The 22,382-nt window shown below is 38.5% G+C and overlaps 1 protein-coding gene across 3 annotated transcripts in view; it reads left to right on the top strand.

The window, feature by feature from the left end:
* The window catches only part of MCCC1 (methylcrotonyl-CoA carboxylase subunit 1), a 58,566-nt gene extending 37,175 nt beyond the window's left edge, over positions 1 to 21,391 (top strand). For all 3 annotated transcript variants that reach the window (XM_020879941.2, XM_070466342.1, XM_020879942.2), the window contains 8 exons: positions 790 to 899; positions 2,343 to 2,559; positions 4,865 to 4,951; positions 11,554 to 11,603; positions 14,545 to 14,682; positions 18,352 to 18,459; positions 20,469 to 20,540; positions 21,033 to 21,391. In XM_020879941.2, the coding sequence (XP_020735600.2) occupies positions 790 to 899; positions 2,343 to 2,559; positions 4,865 to 4,951; positions 11,554 to 11,603; positions 14,545 to 14,682; positions 18,352 to 18,459; positions 20,469 to 20,540; positions 21,033 to 21,161 (911 nt within the window). In that variant the 3' untranslated portion in view covers positions 21,162 to 21,391. The remainder of the gene's footprint in view (positions 1 to 789; positions 900 to 2,342; positions 2,560 to 4,864; positions 4,952 to 11,553; positions 11,604 to 14,544; positions 14,683 to 18,351; positions 18,460 to 20,468; positions 20,541 to 21,032) is intronic.
* The last annotated feature ends 991 nt before the right edge of the window (positions 21,392 to 22,382 follow it).

Genomic DNA, 22,382 nt, shown 5'->3' on the forward strand with positions numbered 1-22,382 from the left:
TAAACTAGGAGTCTTACAAGAGGGACTAGGTCTTCTATGTTATATTTGCAGGGCTTTGCTCAAACTGAGGCCTAGAAGGTGTTTGGTATGTGTTGGTGAATGGATGGATGGGTGGATAAGGGAGTGTAATCTAACTTCTTGATTGTATAGATGAAGACTCTGGGGTTCAGAGGGGTCAAGTGATCTGCCAAAATCACAAAAACATCTCTGAACAGTGTTCTTTGTAATATACCTCATCCTTTTGACTTGGACCATTTCTAACCAGTGAGATGTGCATAGTTCAGTTTCTTGTTCTCTGAGACTCTGACACAGTAATGATAGCTGCTGTTTATCAGCTCTGCCAGGTATGGCATTTGGCACTTGATTGTCAATCCTCCCAGCAAGCATATAGAATAGAGGAATTATTTTCTTTATTTTTCTGATGAGGAAACTGAGGGGGTGGAGGCAAGGAAACGCCAAGGACAGAAGTGATTGTGATATGAGGGTTTTCACTGACTTCCAAAATAAGAAGGGAAAAGAAGATTCAGAAGAAGTTAGGATGGGGCAAACCAGCCTGTGTGTCATGGGATAACTCTTTTGGGGCATGGTACTCTTGGATAGCCATACCCTCCTTCAACTTCTGTTTTTAAATCCTTTTGAGCCTCAGCTCCTCATGAATAAAGTGGTGGTAATGATATCTGTCATGAGGATTAAGTGTGAAATGTACAGAAAACCCCAGGAGAATGTCTTGCTTATCATATTTCTCTCTTTTAAGTTTTAACTTTAGTTTCTGTGGTTTTTCAACTTCAGGAGATGAAGTTTCAGTGCATTACGACCCCATGATTGCAAAGCTGGTTGTGTGGGCTGCTGATCGCCAGGCAGCCTTGACGAAACTGAAGTACAGCCTTCGACAGTACAATGTGAGTGTGCTGGGGCCGTGTTAGGGACCCTGATGACCTCTGGATCTCTACAGCCAAGCGTGTCTGTTATGACTGGTCGACCTTTGTCCTTGTCAACTTATTTCCATCAATTACCCATATGTAACAGCAAAATTATTTCACATGGGAGGATTTCCCATGGGTCAGAATAGAGTTTGAAGACTTCTTGATTTCAACTATAAAGGAAGGATTGCAGGACTAAAACTATTAGCATCAGTGTTAACCTCAGTGGGATTTGATGTGAAATTTCTATTCAACCTGTAGATAAGGCCAGCAACACAAGTGTGGCCAATCCTCTGATGTTATTTTCTGCCAAGGAAAATAATTATGTTCAGTTTTATCCATTTGAAAGAGTTTGTTGCTTTTCTGTAGCTATGCATTTCCTTGGTGCAATTAAGTCCCATATCATACTGATTTAGTGTCATAGAAGGATTTCTTATTAACCCATGATATTCAAGTTACTATATTTTGTGAATTTGATCAAACCTTCAGTTTCTGTGGCTCCACCCACACTGGCCTCCTTGTGACTCCTTTGACACACCCAGCGTGGAGCCACATGTTCCCTTTCTCCCTCCAGAATTTTGTTGCCGCACGTGATTCCCTCCTTACCTCCCTCAGCCCTGCTCACCGTGATCCTTAGAGTCCTTCCCAGGCCTCCCCACAGGACCCTTTGCTGCTGTCTGTTCCTTTAGCCAGCCTTATTTGTCTTCATATCATCTGACATTATATTAGATATTTATTTATAGATATTGTTATTTGTCCCTTGGTGTAAGCTTTGTGATGGCAAGGACGTTGTTTTGTTCCTCACTGTGTTCCCAGTACTGGGGTCAGAGCCTGGCACCTAAAAGGCTCTCAGTAAATGGCTATTAAATAAATGGATGAATGAGAAAATGAATGAATGAACCTAAGAGCTCAGACAGCTGGTTTTGTCCCAGATCCCATTTATTGGGTGGATTTGGGTTAATTCTATACCTTTTCTTATTTTTATACCTGTGTGTACAAGTTGAATTTTAGTGTTCAGAGGAAGCTCTTTTCGGGTCATATAATCCTACCCCTCTCCTGTGTCGCAATCCTGTTCTGTCTGCAGTCTTCCTCGTTCATGGGAGTGTTCTGAGAAGCAAGTCTTCAGTATCTTGCATGTAAATCTCATTTAAGTTTCTTAATGTTTACTTTCTTTCTTAACCTAAGTCAATTAAACATCTCCACACTACCTCCCCAACACCATTTCCTACAGCCTGTTTATCATAGTAAATTAATGTAATGTGAAGTGCAAATGCATAATGATGGTGAAATGAATTTGTTTTATTTTTCCTGAGAGTTATTCATGGTCAAAAATACTTAGTAGAAAGAGCTGATGCCATAGAAATGTTTTCCTGAGTATGTTTTCTCCACTTACTGGGGACATCACATTTTTTTCCTCCCTAGATTGTTGGACTGCACACCAACATTGACTTCCTCGTTAGCCTGTCTGGCCACCCGGAATTTGAAGCTGGGAACGTGCACACTGATTTCATCCCTCAACACCGCAAAGAACTGTTGCCTGACCGGAAGAGCACAGCCAAGGAGTTTTTATGCCAGGCAGCTCTGGGCCTTATCCTCAAGGAGAAAGCTGTGTCTGATGTTTTCAAAATTCAGACACAAGGTATGGAATATTTTTCTATTTCTTCTGCTTAGCAAAATTTTACAAACAATCATTGAACATGCTTTTTTTTTTTTGGCCATGCCTCATGGCCAATGGGATCTCAATTCTCCAGCCAGGGATTGAACCCAGACCACAGCAGTGAAAGTCCAGAGTCCTAACCACTAGGAACTCCCAGTTTTCTTTCTTTTGTTGCCATTCCTGCCTCTCTTTTCTTCCTTCAGTGACTAACACCATCCTCTGCTAAAGTGTTTTTTAGTATCAAGTAGAGCTCTTTACATACTATGGATGCACCTAATAGCATGCTTTAACCCATTCAGTGTAACTTAACCTGTCACCTAAACAACATAGAGATGGACTTATTTTCAAGAAAACACCAGTTCTCCCCACATCTCATGATGATATCCCTTACAACTTCTTTTTGTTTCGTTTTTTCTAATTCACATTTTATTTCCTTCCAACTTCTTTTATTGACCACTCCCTGCTCTGTTTATCCTCCATACCTGCAGCAGCTTTCTTGGTCCTAGAGACAAGAGAGTGCTGGAGATGCTCAGAGTCCCTTAAGTTACCCATAATTGATTAAGTTAGTTCTGCTCTCTCTTTTTAAAAAATATTTAATTATCTATGTATTTGGCTGAGTCAGGTTTTAGTTGTGGCACATGGGCTCTTTCATTGTGGTGCACAGACTTTCTAGTTGTGGCACACAGGCTCCAGAGTGTGTGGGCTCAATAGTTGCCATAATTGGGCCTAGTTGCTCTGCGGCATGTGGGATCTTTGTTCCCTGACCAGGGATCAAACTTGAGTATCTTGCATTGCAAGGCAGATTCTGAACCACTAGACCACCAGGGAAGTCCCCTTCCTCTCTTTTTCTATTCTGAGATCAAATTTCTGACTAGCTAGAGACCTAGGTGTTTCATCATATCATAGAATCTGAGCATATCGTAGAATCTGGGACTATGACAGAAATTCATCCTAGCTGCCATATGTGTGCATCCCTGCATCAGCGTTCCCACTGAATTGTTGCCCAGCATCTTCCTAACACCTCAGGAAGCTGGAAATTCATGATGAAAATTCATTAGTTAATTATAGTTTAAGTCAGTTCTCCATTAAGTTCTTCCCACTTGGTTGAGCAAAATCTGAGCTCTCCCACATTTGCTCCATAATATTTTCTCAGGCTACCTCTGATCTTTGAAGCAAACAGGAAAAAGAAAAATAAACACCTGAATCCATTTATCCCTTCATTATTATTAGGATTGTCATATTATTATAGGATCCTATTATTGGGATCTTTAATTTCTAGATTCATTCAAGAAAGTGATGTTGAGGGCTTCCCTGGTGGCTGAGTGGTAAAGAACCTGCCTGCCAATTCAGGAGACGCAGTTTCAATCCTTGGTCCAAGAAGATCCCACAGGCTGTGAAACAACTAAACCTGTGCACCACAGCTATTGAGCCTGTGCTCTAGAGCCTGGCAGCCGCAGCTCCTAAGCCCATGTGTTGCAACTACTGAAGCCTCTGCACCGAGAGCCCTGTGCTCCACAACAAGAGAAGCCACTACAATGAGAAGCCCGCCCACCACAACTAGAGAGCAGCCCCTGCTCTCCACTACGAGAAAAGCCCACACAGCAATAAAGACCCAGCGCAGCCATAAATAAATTAATAAGTAAAATTTTAAGTTATATTGAAAGGTTAAAATATACAGCTATATTTGGAGATTTGTTCTCTGTCCTCATTTTGTCCTTTTACATTAAATAAATTCATCTACCTATACCCCATCTGGTATTCCTAAGCCTGGACTTAGCTTTTTTAGAATGGAGTGTCCTCTTACCCTCACTTTCCTTTTTAAATTAAAATTTATAAGCAGCCCAGAGAGGAGTTGCAAAATAAATTGCTTCAATTTAGCTACTCCGTAGCTCCTGGAGATTGTCTAACAGAGGGTGAACACACAAGTCTCTGGGGGAAGACCAGTAACAGAGAAGAGCAGAAGAGGCCAGGTGAAAGAAAACTAGTGAGTAGTGAGGATTAGGGTGACCTGGAATGCATTTGCCCTGTCAAACTTGTGACCACTGTGCAGTTTATGCTGCCACAGGTGGAAAGTTGAGGTTGGAAATATTCTGATTTTTCAAGAGAAGCTGGGATTTTTTTCATGTAAAGTTTCCTGAGATGTGAATAAAAGTGTCTAAATTTAAAGCATTGCATAGAATAAAGAAAACATATTTGAGCTGTCAGTATAGGACCTCTGTTTTATGTTTTCTTTTGTTAGTAGGCTTGATGTTCATAAATTTGTTGTTGAATTTTAATTTTTTTCTAGATCAATACTCTCCTTTTGCATCCAGCAGTGGAAGAAGACTGAATATCTGTTACTCTAGAAACATGATTCTTAGGGATGGTAAAAACAGTAAGTAATGTTTTATTAAAAAAGAAATGTGCTTCATAGAAATACATCACATTTACTGGAAAAAAAAGAATTCAGCCTGGCCATGATCAATTACATTTTTTAAGATCCCTAGCTTAAACATTAGAAGGAAGCATGCCAAAATAATAGAATTGATTGGCTCTGGGTGGTAGAGTTAATGATATTTATTTTTCTTTTTCACACTTGTTCTATACTTGGTAAATATTTTAAAAATAGGTCATAAAACATACATAGGAAAATGAAATGAAATATGCAAAACATTAGTGAGATTACCATTGGATGCTGGGATTTGAGGCACTTCTTTCCCTCCTCTTCTTTGTACTTTCACGGCTCTGCCATTTTTCTTCTGTGAGTGTGTATGACTTTTAAAGAAGAAAATAACCAAAACTTCTCTAGGGAAGGAGGATTGCCCACCCCATCGCTCACCAGGCAGCATTAACAAGGGGGAGTCACTGTTAGACCCACTTATTGCTGATGAAACTGAGACAGGGGAGGTGCAGTTACTCAAGGCTATTAAGTAGCAGAGCCAAGACTGACACCCAGTCTTTCTGGCCTTGACCCCTGTGCTGTTTCCACCACTTTTCCAGTAGAAAATTGATTTTTGATTGCCAACTAATTGATGGGCCCAGGATGGGGCCTGATTTATTGTAACTGTAGTCTGGAAGAGATGACACTTAAGCTAGAAGATGGTTTGTAAACTTATAGCTGGAACAGTATTCCAGAGGAACCAGAATCCTATGACAACAACTGGCTATATCTCTTTTGTTTCAGGACAGTTCACCTGGGAAGTCAGAGGGGTGCAGAGCCAGAGCTGGGAGGGCTTGAGTGTGAGGTTCATTGAACTGCAGGAGCTCCACTGTCAGAATGTGCCTACCAAGTAGAACAGATCATCACAGCACCCTCCTCCATGGACAGAATAGGGTTTTCTTCCCCTCAACTCTGGGTAGATACCAATCACTCATTAATAAGTAGCTCTTTAGGCATTTTTTATTCTGAACCTAGATGGTCATTGCCCTATTTGCACTGACTACATGGAAAGAACATTTGCAAAGATCCCTTATAAAGTAGCCTTCTGTGAGTGGTTTACCTATCCATTTTATGCTGTTGTAGTTATTCATTTCATCCTAAAAAACAGCAAAATCTGGGAGTATCTTACTCTAGACTCCCCTGTGCTAGACACAGGTATCAGCGGCAAAGTTTCAGTGGCCTCTTCAACCTGAATTAAACAGAAAAATCACATGTGTGATTATAACTCATATGAGCCAATGGTATGACTTGGTGTGAATCTTTACTAAGCAGTATTTTGAATTATTTTGCATTTCAATTTTAAAATAAATATATAGTTGAGAAATCATTATGAGCGATGTTCACTACATCCTTTTTGTAGTATTTTTCAATGATAATCCAGGTCTGAATATAACAGCTTTCAGAAATGTTATGTTGAGTCTCTCATATATGCTAATCAGTAGTGACCATGGTTGAGTAAGAGAATGCTCCAAACAGGAAGTCTAAGGGCCCGAAAGCATTTGTGAATCTAAAGGAGAACCAACTTCTCAGTAAGAACAACCCAGCATTTTAAATATTTAAAGATTGAAAAATAATCTTCCTTTGTTATTATGGCCATGTTTCACAGAACCCTGCCCTACCCTCAATAATGGTAGCTAAGATTTATTGAGTGTTTGATATAGATCAGGCCCTTTGTTAAGCACTTTCCATGGATTATTTCATTTGCACTTTCAGAATAGGCCAGTGAGGTCAGTGTTATTATTAGTGTCAACTTTATAAATTGGGAACCAAAGCTTAGAGAGATTAATAGCTTTCTGGAAGTCATGCTAAAATTAATTGGTGGAGCCAGAATTTGAACCCACACTCTAGAGTACATGTGCTTACCTAATACTGCACCATGCTAAATTTATATACCTTATATAATTATATAAGAGGATATTAAACACATATTAAATTTACAAGAGGATATTTAAGGTTCTCTTGTGGGGTTAAGAAGTATCAAGAGGAGAGGAACAAATTTAGTTACTCTATAATGTATAAAATAGTTTTCCTGGCAATGTCTTGACTATTATTCTTTTGGCATTCCTGTCAGTTAAACACTTTTCATATCTTATAAATTAAAAGAAAACTGATCTGGTGTAATTGGATATATTTTCTCTTAAGAAAGTTTAAAGATATTGATAAGATATAGGGAGGAAAACTTTCATTCATTCATATACTCAGTACAAAGTTTTTGAAAACACAAAATATTCTGAGTAATGTAAAGAAGTAAAAAAAATGTTAAGACATTTACCATTTGGCAAAGGAGAAGTTATATATGTTGACAATATGGATGGTGTAGTGCTGCAGGATGATTCCTGCAGGCCCAGGAATCAGATTCTATGGGTTGAATTCTGCTCCCCTCTTGTCTATGACCCTTGGAAAGTCACACTCTCTAAGCATCTAGTGTCCTCAGCTGTAAGTGGAGATACTCATGGCAGTTGCTTCCTTGTGTTGTTGTGTATATTAAATGAGACAACACATATAAAAGCATTTTAGCTCGTAGAATGACTTAGAGCAAGCAGTCAACAGTAGCTATCATCATCAAAATCATTATTATTAAATTATCTCCTCGTTACTATGGAAAGAGCAAAGTAGATATGTATGTCACATGTTAATTTTTAAAAACTGGTTGCTGAACAGTATGTATAGCAATATCTTATTTTTATAAAAGAAAAATATAAGTTTATGCATTCAAAAAGGTCTACAAGGATTCACACATTGAAGTGTTTAATAGTACATCTGGGCAGTAAAGGGGACTTTCACTTTTTATATACCTCAATATTTAACTTTTGTGAATATTTTTTGCAATTTTTAAAAACAACTGATAAAGAGAAAAATCATTGTCATGTAAAATTGGATGAGGGGAGAATCATAATGGTGCTTTATATGCAGAAGTGTAAATACTCACAGGAGAGAGGATTTGTTCCACCTAAACAGACTTTTCCCAAGGCCCATGAGTGAGTATGATGTGAATGACAGATGGAGCCTCAGGTGGTGCGGCTGGGGACCAGCAAAGTGGGAAGGAGGCGCATTAGCAAAGATGCACAGTTGTGGAGAAGGCCAGAGGCACGTGTGGAAAATATGAATTGGCCCATTTTCCCATTTGTTTGTAACACAGGGCTATATAGAAGAATGGTGGGCAACAAGGCTGGGAGTTTGGTGCCTTCCATAACAGGCCAAGTACTTTGAGTGTTGGGGTGCCATGCTGGGCCACATCAGCTGGAACGGTTGAGACAGGAAACAGGAAATTTAGGGAGGGAGGCCCTCTTAAGTCAGCCAGGCCAGAAGCCATGGGCCTGAATTAGAGTAGAGGGATGGGAATGGACAGGAAGAAATGTAAAGGACAAGTCTTCAAGAGGATGAACTTGGCAGCTTTGTGGTGACTATTGGAGGTGAAAAGCAAAGGAGGAGGATAAGACAAGAATGACAGGTTATAAACCTGGATAATGAGAAAAATGGTGTCAGTCATGGAGTTCACAGGTCAGGAGGGAAGGCAGGCAGAAGGGGGAGATGACTTGTTGGCCCCACTAGGTTTACTTTAAGATGCCAGTGGAGGATTCTGCTGAGAAAGACTAACCAGAGTTCTGGAGTAGGAAGGTCAAGGCTGGAAACAGATTTGAGCTGGGAGCCTCAGAATGCTGGTTAATGTGTCAGGTGTAGGTGAAATGACTTTGGTCTGCGTGCTCTACCCCACAAAGTTTCCATCTCCTAGGGTAGTCTTTAACCTATTCTCTAGTCACATAATGATATAAGTATATTTTGTGTTATATTTCTGTAGTCTGTTACAGTTTATAAAGTGCTTTCACATTCATTTAATCATTTACATTCTCATACCCAGTTAATGGGTCAGAATGGACCAGAAAAGCAGGATTTTATTTTATTTGTTTTAATTGGAGGCTAATTATTTTACTGTATTGTAGTGGCTTTTGCCATACATTGACTTGAATCAGCCATGGGTTTACATGTGTTCCCCATCCTGAACCCCCCTCCCACCTCCCTCCCCATCCCATCCCTCTTGATCATCTCAGTGCACCAGCCCTGAGCACCCTGTTTCATGAATCGAACCTGGACTGGCAATCTGTTTCACATATGATAATATACATGTTTCAATGCTATTCTCTCAGATCATCCCACCCTCGCCTTCTCCCACAGAGTCCAAAAGACTGTTCTATACATCTATGTCTCTTTTGCTGTCTCACAGATAGGGTTATCACTACCATCTTTCTAAATTCCATATATATGCATTAGTATACTGTATTGGTGTTTTTCTTTCTGGCTTACTTCACTCTGTATAATAGACTCCAGTTTCATCCACCTCATTAGAACTGATTCAAATGTATTCTTTTTAATGGCTGAGTAATACTCCATTGTGTATATGTACCACAGCTTTCTTATCCATTTGTCTGCTGATGGACATCTAGGTTGCTTCCATGGCCTGGCTATTATAAACAGTGCTGCGATGAACATTGTGGTACACGTGTCTCTTTCAATTCTGGTTTCTTCAGTGTGTATGCCCAGGAGTGGGATTGCTGGGTCATATGGCAGTTCTGTTTAGAGTGTTTTAAGGAATCTCCACACTGTTCTCCATAGTGGCTGTACTAGTTTGCATTCCCACCAACCGTGTAAGAGGGTTCCCTTTTCTCCACACCCTCTCCAGCATTTATTGTTTGTAGATTTTTGGATGGCAGCCATTCTGACCGGCGTGAGATGGTACCTCATTGTGGTTTTGATTTGCATTTCTCTGATAATGAGTGATGTTGAGCATCTTTTCATGTGTTTGTTAGCCACCTGTATGTCTTCTTTGGAGAAATGTCTGTTTAGTTCTTTGGCCTATTTTTTGATTGGGTCATTTATTTTTCTGGAATTGAGCTGCAGGAGTTGCTTATATATTTTTGAGATTAATTCATTGTCAGTTTCTTTGTTTGCTGTTTTCTCCCATTCTGAAGGCTGTCTTTTCACTTTGCTTATAGTTTCCTTCATTGTGCAAACACTTTGAAGTTTAATTAGGTCCCATTTGTTTATTTTTGCTTTTATTTCCATTACTCTGGGAGGTGGGTCACAGAGGATCCTGCTGTGATTTATGTCAGAGAGTATTTTGCCTATGTTTTCCTCTAGGAGTTTTATAGTTTCTGGTCTTACATTTAGATTTTTAATCCATTTTGAGTTTATTTTTGTGTATAGTGTTAGAAAGTGTTCTAGTTTCATTCTTTTACAAGTGGTTGACCAGTTTTCCCAGCACTACTTGTTAAGGAGATTGTCTTTTCTCCATTGTATATTCTTGCCTCCTTTGTCAAAGATAAAGTGTCCTTAGGTGCATGGATTTATCTCTGAGCTTTCTATTTTGTTCCATTGATCTATATTTCTGTCTTTGTGCCAGTACCATACTGTCTTGATGACTGTAGCTTTGTAGTATAGCCTGAAGTCAGGCAGAGTGATTTCCTCCAGTACCATTCTTCTTTCTCAAGATTGCTTTGGCTCTTCGAGGTACAAATTGTGAAATTATTTGTTCTAGTTCTGTGAAAAATACTGTTGGTAGCTTGATAGGGATTGCATTGAATCTATAGATGGCTTTGGGTAGTATACTCACTTTCACTATATTGATTCCTCCAATCCATGAACATGGTATATTTCCATCTATTTGTGTCCTCTTTGATTTCTTTCACCAGTGTTTTATAGTTTTTTTATATATAGGTCTTTTGTTTCTTTAGGTAGATGTATTCCTAAGTATTTTATTCTTTTCATTGCAATGGTGAATGGAATTGTTTCCTTAATTTCTCTTTCTGTTTTCTCATTGTTAGTGTATAGGAATGCAAGGGATTTCTGTGTGTTAATTTTATACCCTGCAACTTTACTATATTCATTGATTAGCTCTAGTAATTTTCTGGTAGAGTCTTTAGGGTTTTCTATGTAGAGGATAGTGTCATCTGCAAACAGTGAGAGCTTTACTTCTTCTTTTCCAATCTGGATTCCTTTTATTTCTTTTTCTGCTCTGATTGCTGTGGCCAAAAATTCCAAAATTATGTTGAATAGTAGTGGTGAGAGTGGGCACCCTTGTCTTGTTCCTGACTTTAGGGGAAATTCTTTCAATTTTTCACCATTGAGGATAATGTTTGCTGTGGGTTTGTCATATGTAACTTTTAAGAAAAGCAGGATTTTAAAATGTCTTAGGATCACAGAGATGATGATACCACAGATGGCAGATTTGGGCCTTAAGCCAGAACTTCTCTTTCCCAATTAATTACGTTTTCTACTATGACACTACAGCCTTTCTTGTTGAGGGGGAAATATCTGAAATGTCCTGTAACTGTAAAAGAGTTAAAACTTCAGTTTTAAACAAGAAAAGTTTGCAATTCACCTTTATTGAAACCTGTCTGATTTTTAAATTTTTTTAAACTTTATTGTCAGGGAGTTAAAAGATGTTGATATCCCTAAAAAATAGTTTTCCTTAGTGTGAAAGTGAGGTTTTCAGAACCTCAGTTACTGAATAAATGAATGTCTTCTAACTTGTCTTCAATTTTCCCACTTTTTCCATAAAGATGTAGCCATAGCTGTAACATATAACCGTGATGGATCATATAGCATGCAGGTAAGCCTCTTTGGTTTTATTCTACAGCTCAGAGCTGAATCTGATTTCTCTCATACTGAGTAGAGTATGTTTCCACTCTCTACTTTCTTTGAAGCCATTGATTATCATAACTATAGTTAGGAGAATGTCATGAGCTTTTATTTCAGACCAATTTGGAAAAATTATCCCCTATACAGTTTCTGATTATTTACTCAGTTTGGCTATAATTTCCTTAAGAATAAATACTTGGTTAAAAAAATAATGATAATAATATTTGAATAAGACACCTAAAAAGCCCCTAAATTATGGGAATGTAGTTATATCTAAAGCAACAGTTCTCAAATGTTTGGTCTCAAGACCTCTGTACACTCTTAAAAGTTATTGAGATTACCCAAAGAGTTTTTGTTTGTATTAGTTACATCTATTAATATTTACCATTTAGAAAATTACATTGAGAAAAAAATTTCTTATTGTTTTAATGAATGTTTTTAAAATGTACATAATATGTAATTTGTCATTTTAACCATTTTTATGCATACAATTTAATGGCATTAAATACATTCACATTGTTGTGCAGTCATCACCACCATCCATCTGCAGAACTGTTCTCCTGCAGAACTGAAATTATGGCCCAATTAAACAGTAAAAGAGTCCACTCCCCCTTCTCTACCCACCCCTCCCTGGCAATCACCATTCTACTTTGTCTCTGCAGATTGAACTGCTCTAGGTACCTCATATAAGTGGAATCATTCAGCATTTATTTCTTTTGTAACTAGCTAATTTCACTTAGCATAATGTCTTTGAGGCCCTTCCATTGTTGTAGTATCCATCCAAATTCCCTTTCTTTTTAAGCCTGAGTAATATTCCATTGTATGTATGTACCACACTTTATTTATCCAATCTAATTACATAGATGAGTAGTGGACACTTGGGTTGCCTCCAGGTTTTGCCTATTCTAAATAATGCTTCTGTAAACATCTGTATACAAATATCTCTTTGAGACCCTGTTTTCAATTCTTTTAGGCATGTACCCAAAGAAGTAGAATTCCTGTATCATATGGTAATTCTCTTTTTAATTTTGGGGGGAACTACCATACTCTTCCATAGTGTCCATACTATTTTACATTCCCATCAGCGGTGCACAAAAAATCCAATTTCTCCACCTCCTTCCTTGCCGACACTTATATTCTAGCTACTTTGTTTTGTTGTTGTTTTTATTAAAAACAAAAAACCCTAAGGTATAGAAGTAGTATCTTACTTTAGTTTTGATTTGTATTTCCATAATGACTAATGATGTTAAGCATCTTTTCATGTGCTAATTGCCTATTTGTTTATCTTCTTTAGAGAAATATCTATTCAAGTTAGTTGCCTTTCTAAAAATATCTGGCTGGGTTTTTGTTGTTGAGTTGCAGGATAAACTGAGAAAAGAATATGACCAAGCACACATTCCATTAGCCATCAGAGTGATATCATTATCATGTGTCCTACAATCTCTAGAAAATTCCATCATATACTTGTAAGAGAATGAGGGTAGAAAAAAGACAATATTATGTTATTAAGAAATCGTTTGACTTTGTGGAACTCCTTAAAGGGCTTGGAGGACCCCAAGGGATCCACAGGTCATACTTTGAGGCTCTTTAATCAAAATTTTTGTGATAGACCTTGATTTTTAAAAATCCATTACATTGGCAAAATAAAATGCCAAAAGGATTGAAAAACAGTGTGAGAACTCAACCAAATTCCTATAGTAAGTATAAAATTCAGAGAGTAGAATAAATCATTTTTCCTATGAGCTAAAAGATTTCAAATCCAGCAAAATGAATTTATCGATGATGCTCTTTAGATTCCCCAACACTTTGAGACACATTGATTTCTTTTCTCTGTGATTCAGACAAATGATGGGAAATCTACTTAAGTATGAGTTGAAATTTGTATTGGTATCTCTGGTTTAGGGATCCCTTCTTATCCCTTGGTAAATGGTAAAGTAAATTGCAGATTTGTTCTGATCTGCTCGTGGAACTAGCTTAACAAATTTAGAATGCACTTCTATACGTCTTTAAACAAAACTGTTCCCAATCTAACCTTTATATCCTGAGTATTCCACAGACATTCAAATGGCTGTCTTAGTAGGTTGCAAAGCAGAGTGAAATGTCATATTTAACTTAGGATAGATGAGAACCATGTATAAATACTGCAGTGTGACCTACTTCACTTTAACCTGTATAATATATTTGAAAAGAATAGCCACAGGACTCTGGCTCTAACAAGGGAATTGAAAAATAAAGAAGATTTAAATGAATTTTATGTGTATAAGGGAAATTTTTTCTTGTGTATATAAATGAGAAAACATCCTTTAGAACAGCATGATTTCATGTCCTTTTGTCAGCTACCTTGAAAAGATTAAGTGTGAAATCTGTTCTTTGGTACTCTGCCTCTCAGAGTAAGAAAACTGTGCTCAATCTCCAGCTAACTTATCTTCTTAAATCATAACTGAAAACCCATAAATTCAATCTCCATGTTGGTGAGATAAAAGAAATAATCTAATTATGAGATTCTGGCTTTATTCATCACTAACTTTTGCACAGTAAAACCCAATTTGACTTTGGATACTCGGAAATGAGTATTAACATATAATATACTCAACTGAATTTTAATAATTTCTCTTACTTTAATTTGTATTTTTATTTCACTTTCTTATTACTATTCTTAAAGGAACCTTTATCTGTAGCATTATGGTGCTACTATAGATATGTTACATAACTATTTTTTTTCTTTTAATTATCTTACTGCTGTTTCTTTATAGACTATTTTGTTTATGAATCTTAGGAAATTTCCTGCATGATTTTAAAAAATGTTTTTACCTATTTCCTTTTGAAACTACTAAGAGTAAAGAATTGATTTTGATTTTAATTCTCTAAGGTTGTTCATTTACTTTAAGAATCTTAATTTTCTGTTTTTTCAGATTGAAGATAAAACTTTCCATGTTCTTGGTGATCTTTGCAGTGAGGGAGACTGCACTTATCTGAAATCTTCTGTTAATGGAGTTGCTAGTAAAACTAAGCTAATTATCCTGGAAAACACTATTTACCTATTTTCCATGGTAATGTCTTTGTTTTATAATAACACTATTGGAGTTTGGGAGAAAATTGCTTGACCAGAAGTATTCCACTGAGAAATTAGAAAGATCCTGTTTTGGAAGTTCCCTGGCGGTCCAGTGGTTAAGACTCTTTGCTTCCAATGCAGGGGGCATGGTTTTAATCTCTAGTCAGAGATCCTACATGCCACACAGTGCATCAGGGGTATGAGGGTGAACAACACATCCTCTCCTTCTCTCACTGCTGTGACTTTTTGTCTCTCCCTTTCAGTCTGAATCTTTGTCACATTTCTACCTCCCTATTTCTCCATTCACCACATTTGTTCTCACAGATTCTCACTGACAGACACATATCCATTTCTTGCTTTAATTCTCAAATACCGTAAACACTTCCCCCAACCACTGTCCTCCTGGCACTGGGAATCATGGAGACTTGGGAGGAGGTGACCATTGTGGGAGGAGTCTGTGGACCAGATGTTCCTTACAGGGGAGGTGGATGTGAGTTAGTGGTGGTCTCTTGGCAGTTGAAGGATGGTTGAGGTAGGCTCGGCATGGATATGATTAGGAGCTTGTTAGGAGACCTTAGCGTTCTGCATGGGTGAAGAAAGGCAGTGGATTATCAAATTTCCTGTGACCTCTTCAGAGCCTTCTCACACTTGAGAACCATCTTCCAGACCGAGTACTTTGTGATGAGATGCCTTCAGTATTCCAGTAATTAAACTGTATATTTGGAGTCAAAGATGATCTCATTTTGCCAGGCATTGCTTTCCACAGTCTATGTGCTATAACAGTATAATGGCAGAGGCAGTAGAGTGGATTGGTGAAGAGCATGAGTTCTGGTTCGTGACATTGTACAGGAGGCAGTGATCAAGATCATCCCCAAGAAAAAGAAATGTAAAAAGGCAAAATGGTTGTCTGAGGAAGTCGTACAAATAGCTGTGAAAAGAAGAGAAGCAAAAAGCAAAGGAGAAAAGGAAAGATATACCTATTTGAATGCAGAGTTCCAAAGAATAGCAAGGAGAGATACGAAAGCCTTCCTCAGCAATCAGTGCAAAGAAATAGAGGAAAACAACAGAATGGGAAAGACTAGAGATCTCTTCAAGAAAATCAGAGATACCAAGGGAATATTTCGTGCAAAGATGGGCACGATAAAGGACAGATATGGTATGGACCTCACAGAAGCAGAAAATATTAAGAAGAGGTGGCAAGAATACACAGAAGAACTATACAAAAAAGATCTTCATGACCCAGATAACCATGATAGAGTGATCACTCACCTAGAGCCAGACATCCTGGAGTGTGAAGTCAAATGGGCCTTAGGAAGCATCACTATGAACAAAGCTAGTGGAAGTGATGGAATTCCAGTTGAACTATTTCAAATCCTAAAAGATGATTCTGTGAAAGTGTCACACTCAATATGCCAGCAAATTTGGAAAACTCAGCAGTGGCCACAGGACTGGAGAAGGTCAGTTTTCATTCCAATCCCAAACAGAGGCAATGCCAAAGAATGCTCAAACTACCACACAATTGCACTCATCTCACATGCTAGCTAACTGATGCTCAAAATTCTCCAATTCAGGCTTCAACAGAACGTGATCTGTGAACTTCCAGATGTTCACGCTGGATTTAGAAAAGGCAGAGGAACCAGAGATCAAATTGCCAACACCTATTGGATCATCAAAAAAGCAAGAGAGTTCAAAATAAACATCTACTTCTGCTTTATTGACTACGCCAAAGCCTTTGACTGTGTGGATCACAATAAACTGTGGAAATTCCTAAAGAGATGGGAATACCAGACCACCTGACCTGCCTCCTGAGAAATCTGTATGCAGATCAGGAAGCAATAGTTAGAACTGGACATGGAACAACAGACTGGTTCCTAATAGGAAAAAGAGTACGTCAAGGCTGTATATTGTCATCCTGCTTATTTAACTTCTATGCAGAGTACATCATGAGAAATGCTAGGCTGGATGAAGCACAAGCTGGAGTCAAGATTGCTAGGACAAATATCAATAACCTCAGACAGGCAGATGACACCATCCTTATGGCAGAAAGTGAAGCAGAACTAAAGAGCCTCTTTTTTTTGTTTGTTTTTTTCTTTTCTTTTTTTTTAAAGAGCCTCTTGATGAAAGTGAACGAGGAGAATGAAAACGTTGGCTTACAGCTCAACATTCAGAAAACTAAGATCATGGCATCTAGTCCCATCACTTCAAGGCAGATAGATGGTGAAACAATGGAAACAGTGGCAGACTTATTTTTTGGGCTCCAAAATCACTGCAGATGGTGACTGCAGCCATGAAATTAAAAGATGCTTGCTCCTTGGAAGAAAAGTTATGACCAACCTAGACAGCATATAAAAAGCAAAGACATTACTTTGCCAACAAAGGTCCATCTAGTCAAGGGTATGGTTTTTCCAGTAGTTATGTATGGATGTGAGAGTTGGGCGGTAGAGAAAGCTGAGCGCCGAAGAATTGATGCTTTTGAACTGTGGTGTTGAAGGCTGTTGAGAGTCCCCTGGACTGCAAGGAGATCCAACCAGTCCATCCTAAAGGGAGTCAGTCCTGAATATTCATTGGAAGGACTGATTCTGAACCTGAAGCTCCAATACTTTGGCCACCTGATGCAAAGAGGTGACTCATTTGAAAAGACCCTGATGCTGGGAAAGATTGAAGGCAGGAGGAGAAGGGGACGGCAGAGGATGAGATGGTTGGATGGCATCACCGACTCAATGGACATCAGCTTGAGTAAACTCCAGGAGTTGGTGATGGGCAGGGAGGCCTGGCGTGCTGCCGTCCATGGGGTCGCAAAGAATCGGACATGACTGAGTGACTGAACTGAATTGAACTGATGAGTTCTGAAGTGTGAGTCTGTTTGGTTTCACATTCTGGCCCTACCAGCATCTGCTTGACCTTGAGCAAGTTAAACTCTCTAGGTTTCAGTTCTCCCATTTATAAACAGGAATAAGTAACAATGCCCACCTCATAACATTATTGAGACCATCAAGGACATTTTATATATAATTCTTACGAAGAATTCCTGGCTTAGACTAAGGACCTGAGAGTGGAGATGCTACTAAAGCTGGCTTGTAATCAATGGCTGTCTTTTACCAACAGTTATGTACTTAATTCTTTTAATCCCCTCTGTGGTATATATGCCATTACTTCTTTATAGTGGAAATCAAGACTGAAATGGGTTTAGTAATTTGCTTAAGAGCTAAGTTGGTAAAGAATCTGCCTGCAATGCAGGAGATCCCCGTTTAATTCCTGGGTCAGGAAGATCTGCTAGAGAAGGGATAGGCTACCTGCTCCAGTATTCTTGGGCTTCCCTTGTTGCTCAGCTGGTAAAGAATCCGCCTACAATGTGGGAGACCTGGGTTTGATCCCTGTCTTGGGAAGATCCTCTGGAGAAGGGAAAGGGTAACCACTCCAGTATTCTGGCCTGGATAATTCCATGGAGGGTTGCAAAGATTTGGACATGACTGAGTGACTTTCACTTTCACAAAGCTAGTTGGAACCCTGGTATTAAATCTGACTAATATTTAACAAATAGCTTGAAAATAATCATCACCTCAGGCCTATTCATCAAACTACAGTGATAAGATCTTAATTTCATTTCTAATTTATGTTATAAATATATATCCTATATATATCCTGTAAATATAATTTCTGTTTATAGGATGGAAGTATTCAGATTGACATTCCAGTCCCCCGATACTTGTCTTCAGCAAGCTCAGGAGAAACCCAAGGGGGTGCTGTAGCTCCTATGACTGGAACTATTGAAAAGGTATTGACGTGGATGTATGTAGAATGATGTCCAGTAAGTCCCAGTAAATATCTTTGTTGAACTTTGTTGTATACATCCTTCTCCCCCTCTCTAAATCTTGCTCATTGGAAAGCATCCATTTCAAGAAAACAAGAAGATCTATCAAAGATTCGAGTTCTATATTACAGTCTTCAGTGAATCATAAATTTACCTAATTTATGATAAGCACTCTTCTTTGAAGTGGGAATTTCCACCAAAGTACAAATAACCCAGGTTGTCTTTAGTTGACTAAAATGGAACATTCACCAAGCATTATCCCAAATTTGAAAGGTATTGGTGAAGAACAATGTGTTTGGTGTTGAATGCAGTATATATTCAGATATAAGATCCATACTGATAATGACCTCCAGTGGTGGTAGATCAGTAGTCTCCTTTTATATACTTGCATACAGTAGAGTCCCCTCAACTGCATTTAAGTCATAAAAATCCTTGGGACCAACAAATAGAAGAAGAAAACAGCTACATAAGTAGTGTGAATAATATCACCTACTACTCCTGTCTGGAAATGTTCGCCCCAGAAGGGCAGTGGACTGAGCAACTTGCATTTGCCTTTCACTCATTCAGTCTCAGTTCCCGACAGGCCTCTCATAATGTAGGCATCCCTACACAGGTTTTACGATTAAAAAAGTTTTTCCCCCATAACTGGCCTAAACCCAGATTGTTGGTTTCATTGAATGCTACTAAACTATCATTCAACATTAGGTGATCGTGGGGCTTTGAGACGTGTTTCTCATTTTTCACAATTTTGCCTGAACCCATTGACTTCAGAACCTAATTCTACTGTATGATGTTTCTAAAAACTACCTAAAACCATGTTAACCAAGAAGATAGTAAAACCATATGGTATATATGATTTCATTTATACTTGAAAAAAGGAAAATAGAGATTTTTTTTTCTGGGTTGCCAACCAGTTTAATTCTTTTTTTTTTTTTTTTTTAGTTTAATTTTTTTAACAACCTAAAAACTAGAAAGCCAGGCAAGACCCTGCACTCTGCCTATCGTGAAGACATTTAAGTGCAGTACAGGCACACTGTAGAGATGCTGCAGTGTCTCTGCTTGTGAGGTTCCCTGCCACCAAGTACTGGAGAAGGCACTGGCACCCCACTCCAGTACTCTTGCCTGGAAAATCCCATGGATGGAGGAGCCTGGTGGGCTGCAGTCCATGGGGTCGCTAAGAGTCGGACACGACTGAGCAACTTCACTTTCACTTTTCACTTTCATGCATTGGAGAAGGAAATGGCAACCCACTCCAGTGTTCTTGCCTGGAGAATCCCAGAGATGGGGGAGCCTGGTGAACTGCTGTCTATGGGGTCGCACAGAGTTGGACACGACTGAAGCGACTTAGCAGCAGCAGCAGCTACCACCAAGTATAGTACAGCAAGTCACATGAATTTCTTGGTTTCCCGGTGCATATAAAAGTTATGATTACACTGTAGTCTGTCAAGTGTGCAATAGCATCATGTCTAGAAAAAAAACAATGTACATACCGTAATTAAAAAATACTTAGATATATGTGTACCTGAATCACTTTGCTATACACCTGAAACTAACACAACATTGTAAATCAACTATACGCCAATATAAAATAAAAAATTTTTAAAAAATCTTTATTGCTGAGAAATGCTAACCATCATCACTGATCTTTTTACTGGTGGAGGATTATTGAAATATTGCAAGAATTACCAAAATGTGACACTGAGGCACAAAGTGAGCAAATGCTATTGGGAAAATGGCACCCATAGTCTTGCTTGATGAAGTTGCCACAAACCTTCAATCTCTTAAAAAGGGGGGAAAAAAAAAAAGGCAGACAAGACAAGCACATAGACACATACTTCTCCTCTGTACGTTTATATACCAACTCTGTGCACCACAAATCAGGTGTATAATTTACCCAGTTCTCAGACCACATGTGGACCATCACAAAGGACCTCTGTGTTTTTATATATTAACCTGTCACTCTGAATCTCTAGGTGTTTGTGAAAGCTGGAGACAGAGTAAAAACTGGAGACTCTCTGATGGTTATGATTGCCATGAAGATGGAAGTAAGTGAAATCATGGGTTCACTTGCCAAGTAAATTTTGGGAGCTATCAGTCCCAATTTTTCTTTTGTCTTATTTTGTAAGTTAAGACCATTTTAAATATCAGGAGGAAAAAAGTCCTTCCCCAGCCCGGTTGAATTGGGGTTTCCTGTAGGGGAGCCCAAGGATCAGTAGTTTTTAAAAGCTTCCCAGCTGAGAGTCTACTGTGAAGCTTGGGCTGAGAATTACTAGCTAATCCAGAGCTTCCCAATTACTGACCTTGAACGGTTTACAGGTGTATCAAGGTAATGACTCCTCTCAACCCCCAAGTGCACCATAAACATGTTTTTATTTTCTCAGTGTGCTGTGATGTGAGAAAGGTCAGGAAGCATTGATACATGACAAAACATCAAAGCAGCTGACTTCATTTTTCACTCTTCCTGTGTCTTGACTTGGTGTGTGCTCAACCCTCGTTAGTATCACAGCCATTGTCCGTCATGCCTTCTGTCTCTACAGCATACCATAAAGGCACCAAAGGATGGCACGATCAAGAAGGTATTCTACGGAGAAGGTTCTCAGGCCAACAGACACGCTCGTTTAGTCGAGTTCGAGGAGGAAGACTCTGACAAAAGGGAAGCAGATTAAACTCCATCAAATAAACAGCCAGTTAAGCAACATGTTCAGTACAGTATCCACACCAAAAAGAGAAAGTGCCTTCCTGCTTTTCTCGGGATCTGACGACTAGCACTTTTACTAAATGATTGTATGATTCTACTTAAAACCCTTTCGTGTTTAAAAATCATGTACTTGGGTCACAAATACAATAAATTCTCTCAAAATATTTCATACTAATAAAATTAAAGTATACTTTTAAATTGGGAGACAGTATGGTTTGTTTCTGCCTCAAATATTTTGCCATGTATTGTTTTTAGGCAGATGTGCAGCAACTTGATCAAAAGAGAACTGAGAGAGAAAAGGTCACTCAACTAAATGAGTTATCTCCCAGTCACAGTCATGAGAAAAATGAATATTAACATATTTCAGAGACAGATGCCACAGCACTAAACTCAACCTAAGAGTTTTTTGCCAAAGAGTAACTTCTTAGGCAGTTTAAAGGCTTGGATGTTATTTGTTTCTTGTTTTTGTGATTGGAAAGTTTCTATCCAGACCGCCTTTGCCTTTATTGTACTTGCTAAGCTTGTACAAATGTATATAGACATGCTTAAGCTTTTGTGTATATGTATTTTATGCATGTATATGTAATATTTAAATTGTATGCTAGAACATAATTTTTCTAGAAACACACTTTCAAGCCTCTGCATTTTCAGGTATCTACTGAAGTGTTAAATATTTGTTGAACTGAGTTCTTGCTGCACAGATGAGACTGCATTAGATGTTGTAGAGACTACAATGAAATTTTAAAATATGGTCTTTTTACTTTAAAATGCTGATGACCTAATTGGGAAAAAAAGATAATCTTGTGAAACATCATGTGGAAAACAATCACATCCAAAATTAAGTAATTCCATTGTAAAGAGAATGGTGAGAAAGGTACTAGATGCTAAATTTGGAAATGCTGAGTTCCCAAGTAAATCTGATCACACAGTAGTTAGAACATCCATTTTTCCAACAAGGCAGCAGGAAACTCAGTACACTAAGATGTGGGTCTGGGTGAAGGTTGATGGCATATGATGTGCAGAATACAAGTCTTTAGGAGCTGGGGGAAGAGACTTCAGTGGGCAGGTGTGCTCAGGATAGGTTTTTTTTTAAGGAAGGAGAACCCAAGGGCAGTAGCAGGAGTGCATGGAAATTATACACTAGAAAGGAAGGAGCAGAGCCCACACTGTTGAAAATGAGCAAGTTGGG

This window comes from Odocoileus virginianus, chromosome 4 (genome assembly GCF_023699985.2).
Source record: "Odocoileus virginianus isolate 20LAN1187 ecotype Illinois chromosome 4, Ovbor_1.2, whole genome shotgun sequence".
In the NCBI taxonomy this organism is placed as follows: Eukaryota; Metazoa; Chordata; class Mammalia; order Artiodactyla; family Cervidae; genus Odocoileus; species Odocoileus virginianus.